This window comes from Cynocephalus volans, chromosome 5 (assembly GCF_027409185.1).
Source record: "Cynocephalus volans isolate mCynVol1 chromosome 5, mCynVol1.pri, whole genome shotgun sequence".
Taxonomy (NCBI): Eukaryota; Metazoa; Chordata; class Mammalia; order Dermoptera; family Cynocephalidae; genus Cynocephalus; species Cynocephalus volans.
In genome coordinates, this window is record NC_084464.1 from 70,776,299 (window position 1) to 70,789,775 (window position 13,477).

At 35.3% G+C, this 13,477-nt stretch overlaps 1 protein-coding gene across 1 annotated transcript in view; it reads right to left on the bottom strand.

Annotated features, from left to right (window-relative positions):
- EYS (eyes shut homolog) overlaps positions 1-13,477 on the bottom strand; it is a 1,675,061-nt gene that overhangs the window by 759,472 nt on the left and 902,112 nt on the right. The window contains 2 exon segments of the mRNA XM_063097631.1: positions 449-2,221; positions 3,421-3,598. Of these exon segments, the coding sequence (XP_062953701.1) occupies positions 449-2,221; positions 3,421-3,598 (1,951 nt within the window).

The following is a 13,477-nucleotide window of genomic DNA, read 5'->3' on the forward strand; positions in this document are numbered from 1 at the left end:
TAGGAAAGCCCAATAAAATTCCCTTGTCCTTCACCTTTCCATTACAAAAAAAAAAAAAAAAAGCACTGAAGATAATGTTACAAAGGGTATGTTATATTGTGTTTGACCTGACAAAGAAGCTATTTCAAGAAATGAGAATAATAAAAGTTATTCCTAAACTTTGAAAGGTCTGTTGTAACGAATTGAACTAGTTCAGTTTCTGATTGCTTGCCAGCAGTATAGCTGTCCCCAGCCTACACCTGTATTGATCTGGTAGCCTTTGTGGCAGTGCATAAAGAATAACCATCTGTGTCAGGAACAACAGCAGGTGCCATCTCCATTGAAGTGGCTGCTGCCCTGATTACAATGAGGCTGTTTAGAGCACCTGGTGACCACGACAGGCTCTTTCTTCTCTGTAGAAAAGAAACTCATTTCTAAAAGTTTACTGAACAAAAACTAAGAAACTCACCAGAAATCATCAGCTGTCGAGGTGCTGGAATGGACTCCAGTGAAGAAAAAGTAAGAGATCTAGTTGTGGAAACAGTCTGGCTTGCAGCAGGAGATTCCTGATGATGTACACTAGGCTGAAGTTCCCAATTGGGCCATTCTGAAGAAGTCCTGACCTTGTCTTTTAAATCAGATGTTAAGGTCAGAGAATCTGTATAATATGGCCAATCCGGCCAAATTACAGTCATGGGGGAAGAGGTCTTCATTGGAAGTGACTGAGTTGCTGAAACCATATAAAATGCAACATTAGAAGTTACTTCTGAAAAATCAGAGACTGTGTCTGTACGTGGTGGCAGATTGCTTTTGAGGTCATTTAAATGTACAGTTTCTGAATATGTCTTTAAAGTAACATCTGAATGACTCTGTAAATTTAACTCAAAATCTAGAAAACTGTCACTCGTGTGAAGTTTAAACTGTTGATGAGACACTCTACTTTCTTCCACGTACAATAAACTGTCTTGATTCAGTACCTCAGTGGGGCCCATAGTTACACCATATTGTCCTATTTCCAATAGTTTTAAAGTGTTTTCTGATACTGACAGATCATCAGTTGTCATTTTTGAAGTCGAATCAGACTTCATCAAGTCTGAAGAGAGAGTCTGTGAAGGGACAATGAATAAACAAGTCTTATCCAAACATAAATCAACATCCACATTACTTGATAGGGTAATGGAATCTTCCAAGGATGAGGATAAAATTGTTTTTTTTGCACTCGTTTTAGAAGGGAATAAAGATGACACTTCTGTGAATGCCACTGATGGTGTTATTTTGGTAGCAGAAGAAAATGAATGCCCAGAAGTGATAGTTTGAGTTCCCATTAGCGTATACCAGCTGGCTAATATCGCTGAGTTCATCCAGAATGTCTCATAAAAGTGGGACTGTTTGCTATGCAAAACTTGATCTGAGAATTGATGAGAGGATTTTATTTCAGTCATAGAACACATTGCACATGTTTGGCTTAATTCTCTTAAAGAATCAGCAGCCCGTGATTTGATGTTTGCGAGTCTCCAGTTGCTAGATGCTTCAGTAATAAGCTGATATTCATTGGGAGTGGAGGCTTGTGTACTGAATCGGTGCAGAGTTGACGAGTTTAAGATGGCTACCTGTTTGGATATAATTATCTTAGCAGGAAAAATAGGAGACATCGAGGAGCTCAGCAATCTCCACTGCTCTCTTCTTGAAATTAAGGAAACAGTTGAATATTCTTCAATATCCTCTTGAGACCCCCTAGAGACAATTGGAGGTGCACTTATAGAAGCAGTTGTGAGCAGAAAGCCACGGGAGAGTAATGAGTGCCTGTGTAACTCAGTATCAGCCCTTAGAATGCCACTAATTACTGAATTCATTGTGGTAGCAGATAAGGCAATAGTCTGATAGTTCTCAAATAATAATTGTGTGGAAAAAACAAAATCCGTCATTGAGGAAGAGACGATAAATCGGGTCCCCACTCCCCTATTAGGGAAAAAAAATGTTTGTGTGGCAGCTGAAGTTTGGATAGGCATATGTGGTACAGATGTTTTGCCCCGGACATTTTGAACTGGGTCGTGAACATCAAAATTCGGAAATTGGGAAGAGGAAACATCTGTTGAAGAAAGAAGACTGTGTTTTGATGAAAGCTCTCTAGTGGAAATCAGTTCTTCAAGTAAGTAGCTTTCAAAGGATATGCCAGTATTTGATGCTGCCAAACCAGTGGTTGGTAGAACATCATGCTCGAAAATGTCTGTCTGTTTTGGACCTTCAGAAAGGAAAAGGCAAAAAAAAAAAAAAAAAAAAAAGAATCAGGAAAACAAATTTAAAAAGAACAACTCTGGCCCTGGGCTGAATCTTCAGCAAATTGCACTGCCACCTCACATCCATTGTATGCAGACAAACATCACTCTGTAAATCACATTTCTAATAAAAGTATGTGAGAAAGTTTAGTGAATTCACAAAGTGCATAAATGCAAAAACGCCTATTATTCACATTCCACGAGAGGGCCAAAGTCAGAACAAATGGCATTACACAGAATCGACATATTCCCAACTAAATGACTCCTTTCAATTATACAACATGGAAAATTACAACTCTTTGTCATTGATAGACTAATGAATATCTGACCTATCGGGTTAGAAATGTTAGAAATATTATTTTACTTTCTAAGTAGGCAAAATATTTTTCTTTAAACTCGATAACACTAAACAATATTTCAATTTAACATTTTTAAAAAGGAGAAATTATACAGACAAAAAAAGAGACAAGCTATCTTTCTGCTTAGAATATCTAATAAATAGCCTTCCAAAATATTTTTTCTTAAACAAGGAATACCTTGTTAAGGGCTGTAATTCTCACTCTGATTATAATGAATGATATTGACTATATGAAGGGTAAATTTGTAATTTAATATACAATATACTGTTTATAATATAACATCATTTGATTTAGTAAGTTAAGTAATAGGACATATCAAACAGCCTCAAGTTGTCAAAATACTTCAGAATAGGAAAACAAACATATTTTTTATGTTTCTCAAATAAATCAGTGGGAATATAAATTTATACATAATTTAGATAATAAATTTAAATATACACAGACTCAGAGGACATTACATAAAGACATAATGAGGCAAGTAGTACAAGCCCCTTTTAAATAAGTTTTACTGAAAGTTAAAACTGAGATCCAGTTATCTACCAAAATTTACACGTCAAAGTCAGGATTGTTAATTAACCTTTTTTTTTTTTTTTTTTTTTTTTTTGCTACTCCAGAAGGAGAATTTATTAGCAAAGGACATTGCTATCCTTAAAACAGAGCATATAACCAACAATTCTCAGACAATTTTACACCTCTGGAAAACTATACATCTTGAAAAAATAAAAATTGAAGTAACTCAGAAAACACGTTTTCAGTACAAAATTTTCAAACTCTAACCTCTTTATATCTCACTTGCTTCTACTTACCTTGATCCATTATGGCCCATTTTCGTGTAGTCTTTACAGACAGAAAGCTATTCACAGAAGTCTCAACAGGGGCCACTGTGTATGCTTGTGTAGAAATGACATCTGTTCTTTGAGAGATGGGAGGTAAACAGGTAAGCCTGCTTATTTCGTCACCACAAAGAAGCCCAATGGAGCAGGTCTGCAAACAGCAATCACAGTAATTAAATTAAGCTCACAGTTTCTTTGCTCCTGAGGGGTAATTTTTTAAGTTTGGTTTGAGGTCCATGTGAATTTTCACAGTCACATTAGTTACCTCAAATCATCATCTTATTTTATTTAAAAATAAAATCTCTATGGTAAATTTTACCCATATCTCAAAACTAATTTGGTCCCTCAAATATGGGATGTGTTCAGTTGAATGCCTCAATTTATTATTAATTCCTTTAAGTTTCAGTCAAAATACTACTTTTTGATATTTTTCCCAATGAAAAATTTGTACTGTGTGACAGTCAATGTGAATATAAAAGCTACCTTACAAATTATAATCTTTTTTTCTCTAAAAATCCTATTAGTTGGAAGCTAATATAAAATACAATAATTACAACACATAATTTGAAAACATTTTCTTATGATGGCCAAATCATTTTAATTCGTATTGACTTACAGAAACAATAGTTTTAGTTTGACATGAATAGACTATTTACGCCATATCCTTCTAAAATGATTTTCACATACCAAAAACTGTAGAAAAAAGAATTGTGATGCACATATAAATAAGTGCAAATGGACCAGAGGGATTCTCTATTAAATGCAGAGGCAAAAATTAGTTACACTATTTGAAGTATTTTGATGCTTAAGGAAATACAATTTTAAAATGACTTTAAAATACAAGTACATGTCAATTTTCTTATACTAAAGACATACCCATTGGTATGTCTGCTTTACTGTTCTAATATTTGTCCAAGATTGTATCTAATTTGCACAACATTTAGGTCTTGATTTAGATTTTTTTGTTGTTTCACAGTTATATGTTCTGTATTCACTTTTAACTCATATTTGAAAGTTTTTATAATGGTCAGAGGGTTCTTGAAGTCAGATAACTGTTTTAAAAATCTAACATGTAGAAAATAGTAAAATGTAAAGCTAGAAGTGATAGAAGAATCAGCAGCAAAAAACGGAATATGATTTTACATTTAAAGAACCAAGACATGTGTCCTTTTCTCCACTCAAGAGTAAGCAGGAAGCCCTGGAAAGATGCACAGATAAATCGGAATGCACATGAAACTAGAGTAGAGACCAGAATGCTAACAAACTAGCTTACAGTGAAAATTTAACTGTTACATAGGTCATAAATACACGCATGGTTTTTGTGAGAACTTTTCTCCCAAATCACAATCAAAAACCATTATTACCCTATCTTGAGAAATCACCACAGGTTAGGTAATCCTCAAAGCTCCCATAATTAAAAACTTCTCTCCATGTCAGCACAGCTACAGAAGAATCACAGATTTACTTGTTCATTAGATTAGAACATGTAAAATGAGGAGATTTGAATGCTTAAGGACATCAGATTAAGATATTCCCAGCGGAATAATCTTATTAAGAGGAATACTTGATGTGCATTGCTTAAAATTATCTATTCTTAGACGAGTTTACATTGGCACTACCAACACTTGTCTCTGTGATTCTGTGTGTTCTCTAATAGTGTGGACTACTTTACCATTGGATGTATTAGTACATTCATTCTTCCAGATGACACTTAATTCCAGCAGCCAGGAAGCCATGTTTTTTTCTCTTTTCTAGCCATCAAGAGCTATATTTAGAGTCTAACTCTCAAAGGTGAACTTATTTTCCTAGTTCCGAGCTTTGTAGCAAATATCTCATTATACTTTCCAAGCCTTACCAATAAGCAACTCATCATATGACTTTTTATTTTTTTATCAAATGTTCCTCCAAGTAGATTTTAATTATTTCACCTTGCTCCCCCATGTGTGTGTGCATGTGTGTATCAAGATATATTAATACATTCATTGGATATGTTAATACAAATATTGAATGTATAAGTACATTCATTTATGTATACAAATAGTCCCTCCTTACCCATACTTTCACTTTCCACAGTTTTAAATTACCTGAGGTCATCCATCTAAAAATATTAAATGGAAAATTCCAGAAATAAACAATTAATAAGATTTAAATTGCACATTGTTCTGAATAGCATGATGAATTATTGTGCTGTCCAGCTCAGTTCTGCCTGGGACATGAATAATTCCTTTGTCCAGTGCATTGTTGCTGCAGATTCTCCCTGCCTGTTAGCCACTTAATAGGTGTCTTGCTTATCAGATCGACTTTCTGCAGCACTGCAGTGCTTGTGTTCAAGTCATTCTTTTTTCATGTAATAATGGCCCCAAAGCACAAAGAGGAGTGATGCTGGTAATTCGGATATGCCAAAGAGAAGCTGTAAAGTGCTTCCTTGAAGTGAAAGGTGAATGTTCCCAATTTAATAAGGAAAGAAAAAAGTTGTATGCTGATGTTGGCAAGAATGAATCTTCTATCTGTGAAATTATGAAGAAGGAAAAAAGAAATTTGTGCTAGTTTTGCTGTCACATCTCAAACTGTGAATTATGGCCACAATGCATGCTAGGTGCTTACAAAGATGGAAAAGGCATTAAATTTGTGGGTGGAAGACATGAACAGAAATGTGTTACAATTGATGGCAGCAGTATTCAGTACTATCCACAGTTGCAGGCAACCCCTGAGGATCTTGGAATGCATCCCCTGTAAATATGAGAGGACTACTGAACCCCAATACATGCCAACACAATTTATCCTAGAGAAACCCTGTATATTTTCCTTAGTTAAATCCCAAACTGTATGGCAAAGCTTGCTCCACATTCACTAAACTTAATTTCTTCCTCTTGGACTACGTGTTTCAGTCACTCTTGTGGTTAGATTTGACTGTGTGACTTAGTTCTAACCAAAGAAATGTGAATGTCTTTGAAGTGTGCTATTTTCAAATCTCTTCATAACATCTGCAATGTATGAACCTCCAGCCTCTTCCTCTATATGGTGACTTGGGAAGACACATGTTATAGATGGTGGAGTCACAAAAAGGAAATGGCCTGGATCCCAAACTCTCTATTTAAAAGAAAGTAACTGAAATCAGAGACACTCAATTGGACTTCAGGTGAATGAAAAATAAATTTCTATTTTATTAATCTACTGAAAATTTGGAGGTTATTATTACAGCAGCTATCATTGTCCTAACTAATACACCAAACTTTGCCTTTCCTGGTCTTTCTGATAATATTCTTTACTCCCTATGTGGAAATAAAACAAAAACAAAGCACTTTAAAAATGATTGGGCATTTCTTCTTGCATATTGTTTCATTACCCATGAAGAATATAGAAATGCCAAATACTCAGCTTTGTTTTAACTCAGAAACTTTTAACTTTGTATGTTTTTTCTTAACATTATGGTTACTATGGGTTACTTATTTTGCCAATATATCTCTCATTTATTTATTCATTCATCTAACCAAACATGTATTGAGTGCCTACCATGAGTAGCACGATGAGTTATTCACTGATATTTACTGAAAACTTAATAGGTAACAAGATAATTGTCTTCTCTAAAAAACATCCTGATTTTTTGGAAAATTATTTTTCTTTCTGAATATATACTTGAGGAAAAATATGCAAATAGGATGTTTTTTTTGAATCTGAAGTTTATGAGAATATGGTCATCCACTTTCATATGGACATTGTATAATCCTCTGTGTTTTCACCCAACAAATATGTATTGATCGATTTCTAAGTGCCAATGACTGTTGTAAGTGCTGGAAACGAACTGGTCAACAAGGCCAGTTTTTCTCATTATGTAGCTTGTACTATGCAGCAAAGTTTCTCTTATTATGTAGCTTGTATTTCAGCCAAAAGAAAAAATAGAATAAATAAATATCAATTAGTGATAAATGATTTAAAGACTAAAGACAAAATATTTCAAGATAAGTAATAAGAAAAAAAAAAGCAAGGGGTGTTTTGGAGGGAGTGGTCAGAGAAGTCCTCTCTGAGCAAGGATCTGAATTAATATGAATACTTGAGGAAAGAGCACTCAGGACAAACGGAATGGCAGTGCAAAGGCCTGGAGGCAGGAACATGTCTAGTATATTTGAACAACAGCAAGATGGGCAGCTAAAAAGAACGAGGAAAGGGCATTAGTAATGAAAGTGAGGTCACAGACAGGGCTGTAAACCAGATAATGTAGGCTGCTTTATTGGAAGTTGTTGGAATATTTGGAGCAACAAAGTAATGGTCCAATTTATATCATGAAGAGTTTACTGTAAATTATAGACTCTCAAGGAGTTTGGAGTAGGGGGAATAATGGAAGCTGGGATACCAGTTGGAAGCTGTCAGTGGTCTAGGCAAGAGAAAAATATAGACTGGTCTGGAGTAGAAATGGTAAATAATAATGAGTGAAACTTACATTCAGGATATATTTGGAAGGCAGAGCCTAAAACATATGCTGATGAACTAGATATATGGAAGAGCAAAAGAAGTTTAATGAGTGATTCCAAAGTTTCTGTTCCTATCAATGGAAAGAGTAGTGGTGACATTTACCAATTTAAAGAAGACTGGCAAAGACCAACAACAGATTGGAGGTAGACCACAATTTCTGTTTAAATACGTTAAATTTGAGAAGCTTATTAGCGACGAAATATAGATATAGAGTAGCAAGTTGGAAATGCAAGTCTCTCAATTAAATCAATTCAATGAAGTAAAAAAGTATGGTTTAAAGGAAACCAGTGTTACCTATAGTACTCCTCTCTAATTGGTCACAAAGCTAGAAAACGTGGCAGAGCCAAGATTCACACTCAGGTAGTGAGGCTCCAGAACGCACACTCACAGCCACTATACTATAGTTTTGCCAGCTGAAACATCTTCAAGATTAGCTATGAGCAGTTCTACTCCATAGTTGATTATTTTAGGTAATAAAATTAAGTCTATCTTCTATACCAACAGTCCATTTAATAAACATCACTATCAATTAAATTTAACCATCACAAACTATGTGTTGAGATCTGGACAGAACAGTGTTTTTACCTCAATGACTTTACAACCGAATGGATTATTATTTTTCTTTCTATTGACAGTAACATTTGAAGATGTAATGTTGTGCTTCATTCTTATTTCTTACATGAAATGATGAATATATGTTATAGAAAAAAAGTACCAGAGGTCATAATCCATTTAACATCTATCTAATTCTGTTGTTTAATCTATTTTTCCTCAGAACTTGCAGGCCAAATTTACTCTGTAAAGTTTACTAAAATAATTCACAGCTTGAAATTTTCCAACACTTGCAAAATGTGAATTATCAATACATTTCATGGCTTATACACAGAACTGTTACATAATTTGTGGGAATCAGCGCAGAACAAAACTATGGATCCCCTTGTTGAAAAATGGTTAAATATTTCATGTCAATTACAGCAGAACATAAGACCAAGAGTGTACATGATGGGGGTGAGGGGGGTCTTCCAAGGGCAGAGTCCTGTGTAACTCACAGGTCATACACCCATGATGTCAGCCTGCTTATACACACTACTTGGCCAAAGACAACTTTTGTAAAACTGGAAGTACTGCCCTGTCACGTCACATGTTGCTGTTTGAAAATTTCCTTAGGGTGGTATTTTTCTTCTTAAAATGAATTTTTTCTAGATAATTAGAAGAAACAGTTCAGGTGATTGGTATGCTAAATTCATGACATGATGTTCCTTTTAGAATTATAAAGGAAACTTCATGCAGAGGGAACATGATAAAGTAACTAAGTGAATCAGTTTCTAAGTATAGGCTTATTACTTCATCAATTACAGTTCTAGGCAGCAATAAAAACTCTTCCCAAATTCATAGGCAGTGAAAATTTCAATTTATGCTAATTGGAATTATCATGTTTCATTAAAAAAGATTCACTAAACTGAAGTTCTCTTTAAATAATCTCCTCTGCTTTTTGGAAAATCTTACAGTACTTACATCATTTCCAATTCTATAAAAATTGTACTATATAAATTTTACTACATAAAATCCTCAGGTCACAAGTTACAAATCATTATCCAGTCACAAGACAAACCACCAAGAGTTTATATCTAGCTGGGACACTTCTCCCATAACTTCCTGGTGAGAAAAGGTGGAAGAAATTACAAATTTAAACTTTATTTTCAACCTGTCTGTGGTAGGCAGAATTTTAAGAATTCTAACATGGCTTTCCTAATTTTCTGCCCACCGCCACCGTCTAATCCGCTGTACCCCACCCCCAGTGATCAGGTTCTGCATAACACAAAATACTAAGAATACGATGGATTTTACTCCCATGATTAGGTTATGTTATGTTACAAAAGGGAGATTATCTGTATGGGCCAGAGATAGTTACATGAGCCTTTTAAAATCAGTTTTTCTTGCTTGTTACAGAGGATGAAGCCAGAGATTTGAAGTATAAAAAGGATATGAGCCTCATTGTTGGTTTAAAGACAGAGGGAGCTGCAGTGGAAAGAAATTCAGGTTGCCTCGAGGAGTTGAGAGCAGCCTCCGGATGACAGCCAACAATTCACCAGGGGAGTTCAGACCTATGTTCAACTGCAAGGAACTGAATTCTGTAGAACTGATCTTGGGGGCAATTTTCCCCCAAATCTGCAAGTGACATTTCAACCCAGCTGACACATTGATCTCAGCCTTGTGATACTCTGATCAGAGAAGCCAGCCATGTCATGCCTGACTTCTGATGTAGAGATCCATGAGTTAATACATGGCTCTTGTTTTAAGATTCTAAGTTTGTAGTAATTTGTTATGAAGCAATAGAAAACAAATACACTGTTTTCCCAACCTCAACATAGCGAATACCAAGAAGCTTTATCCTTTGCTGTCCCAGAGACAATGCTAATGAAGCAAAGCAGTGTATTAGGAATCTTATCACCAAGAGGTGGTGCATTCTCTAATTTTTGTTTAGGCGTGTCTTGTGCCTTTTTACTCTCAGATTCATTCTTTACCGTTGTCCTGCTTTGCTTTGCATCATGTTCGAGGAGACCTGATGCCCGCAGGCTGCAAATCCTGGGTTTCCTTATCCCTGCAGGCTGCAAATCCTGGGTGTCTTCGCACCAATGGGAGGCACTAGTGTCACACCACAGGGTGGAAAGAAGGGAGAAACCAAGGCATCCTACTGCTCTCTTTAAGCGTGGGTGGTGTCTCAGGCTGCACCTGTGCTCCTCTGCTGTAATCTTGATGACTTGTGCCCCTAGGCACTGCCTCTTCTCTTTGTCTTCCCAGCCTATCTGGAGTGGTTTTGTGTAGTTGCTAGTATCTTCTTCTCTCTCTATCCCTTGGTTGGATTTCAGCTCTATTCCTTTACCTCTGTAACCAGTTTTATCATAAATGTTAGAAATGGTTTCTGTTTAGCTGGTAAGAAACTGAGTCAGTATTGCTGTCTTATAAAGGTTACGTGTTATATTTTTATATATGGTTATCTAATCTCACTGGGACATGAAAGGCATGAAAGTAGGTGTCAACCTGAAAGTGAAATAATATTCTGAAAATTGATATAATTCATCTGTAATAATAAAAATATACATATTAATGATCAGATATCAAATGTTAAGAATACTTCATTATAAAATATGTAATATTGAAAAACCTTTGAGCTATACAATTGGGTTTGATGAATATTTTCATTTCTAGTTTTTTTTTCCTTTTTTAGTTTTTTCCATATAAAATCAATATATAAGGTTTATGGTAATAATTATAGTTTTTAACTGTATGTCTGTTACTATGCCAACTTGACTTAGATGTATTCATCAATATACCAAAAGAGCCTCTATGCAGCAGACTATGTTAAATGGGGGGCTAGTATGATGTCTGGTATACACTTACAAAGTTGATGGTCAGGATGCATTTATTGGAAAAAACTAAAAGGAACATTCCATTAAATATACATTTTATACATGTATTTCCTCATTTCTTTTTCCCATTTCTAGACAAATGTTTTGAAAGAGATATTTATTAATTCTTTCATCCATTTCATTCTCTCCTCAGCCATTCTAATCCAGTTTTCATGTCATCATGTCACAAAAACTATTTTAGTGAATTTCCGGAAATACTAAACTGCTGTTAAACTCTCCTCTTTTCTCCTCCCCAGAAGCAACATCTACTCAAAAGGCTATAAAGACATCTGTATATTCATGAGTCCCAAGTTATATCTCCACTTCACACCTCTCTACAGTATGTTCTTATATAACGAATTACTTATTTACATTATTGCTTAACTATCTCATGGGTACATTCATCTTAACAAGCAGGGTATTGAACTGCTGATTCAGCCCCTCCATTCTAACATGTTTCTCTTGCCATCCATCCCATTTCAGGAAATATATTACCATAGCTCGGTGGCTAAAGTCATCCTTGATTTCTTGCTATTTCCTGTCTCACACATGTACTCAATCCCATGTCTAGCTAATTCTCTTCCATAGTATATTTTAAGTCAGATATTTTCTCTGAATTTTCTTTGTCACAACCCTAGATCAAGCCATCATTATCCTTCACATAATAATTGCAACAGCCTAGCCAATTATTCACTCCTACTTCTAACCTCCTGACCTCTCTTCACAGAAGAACAGCCATATTTTAAGCATCCAAATAAGATCACATAATTCCCCTATTAAAAACCTCTTAATATATTTTTAATGCATTTGGATAAAATCCAAACTTTTTACTATTCTTTATGACTCTCTACATATTTTAACTCTGCTTACTTCTGCAGCCACTTCTGCTCTTTTGCTCCCACCACACTTACTGTGCTGAACTCACATTGTCCGTTCTCTATCCAATGCACAGCACATCTTTTCCTCCTCCTGACCTTTGTGTATGTCAATAGCTCTAAGAGCATAACTATACCCTCACTCTTCCCTTAGATTGTTTCTTCTCATCTGTCTGGTCTTAACTTAAATGCTCCTTCTTTAGAACTTCTCTGCCACTTACATTATTTTTCTCTTACTGTAGCCTTGTCTTTTCTTTCTTAAATGCTAAGTATACTTTGAATTATACTTTTATTTGTCTATTACCTTTATTTATATGTCTTTCCTAATACAATATAAGCACCACTAGGCAGGAGCTTATGTACATCCCATTCTACACTGCATTCAACACACTACTGGTATTCTGCTAGCCAATCAGTATTTGTTGAATAAATATAAAAATTATATTTACAAAATTGCCCTATAAATTAAAGTAGTTGAGCAAGCAAAATATAAGTATTTCCACCCATAACTTGTTTAATTGATATTTAATATACAAAATGACCCTTAGATGACTTTATATTACAAGAAAAGCAACCTACCAAATATGAGAGTTCAATAGATGCAGTCTTGACTTCCAAGAGTTTACTCTGACCAATAAAGACCCAAATCATGTGAATAGTCTGTCTCAAGACCATGGATGACAGATGAAAAGAAAGTGCAATTAGTACATTCTTCCTTTGTATCCTCCATGCTAAAGAGACAATATTTTCTTCTTTTCCATGGTCTCTCATTAAGGAATGCTTAATGCTGCTGAACTAAGATGGACTGGGAAGAATTGGTAAATTCTTTAAAATTTCAAGAATTAGAAAGTTAAGTAAATTCAAAGCCATTTAGGAATATCCCATAAACCGCATTTAAATGTGTGTTGGGTAATTCCTGTGCTTTGGGGGCTAACAAAAATAGAGCCCCAGGTGAGTTTTCCTAGTTGCATAGCAAGTCACTAGGGGTAGGGGTAAGGGTGGTGCAAACTGGTGGAAGAACAGGTCTATTGCCCCTTGTCCTGCTGGTGATGCACTGCACCAGGCTAGGGCATCAGGACGTAATATTACGGGTGCTACTCTCCCACGGGTGGAGCCTCCATGCTTCAAAGTGCTTTGCGTGGTAGTTCTGGCCCTTTTTTAGGATAACTATTCTCAGCCAGGGAAGGCTTATAGGAAAAAAGTAACAAAACAAACAAACAAAAAAGCGCTCACAGGAAAAAAAAAAATCTGTTCTATTTTTTTCATTTTCTTTCC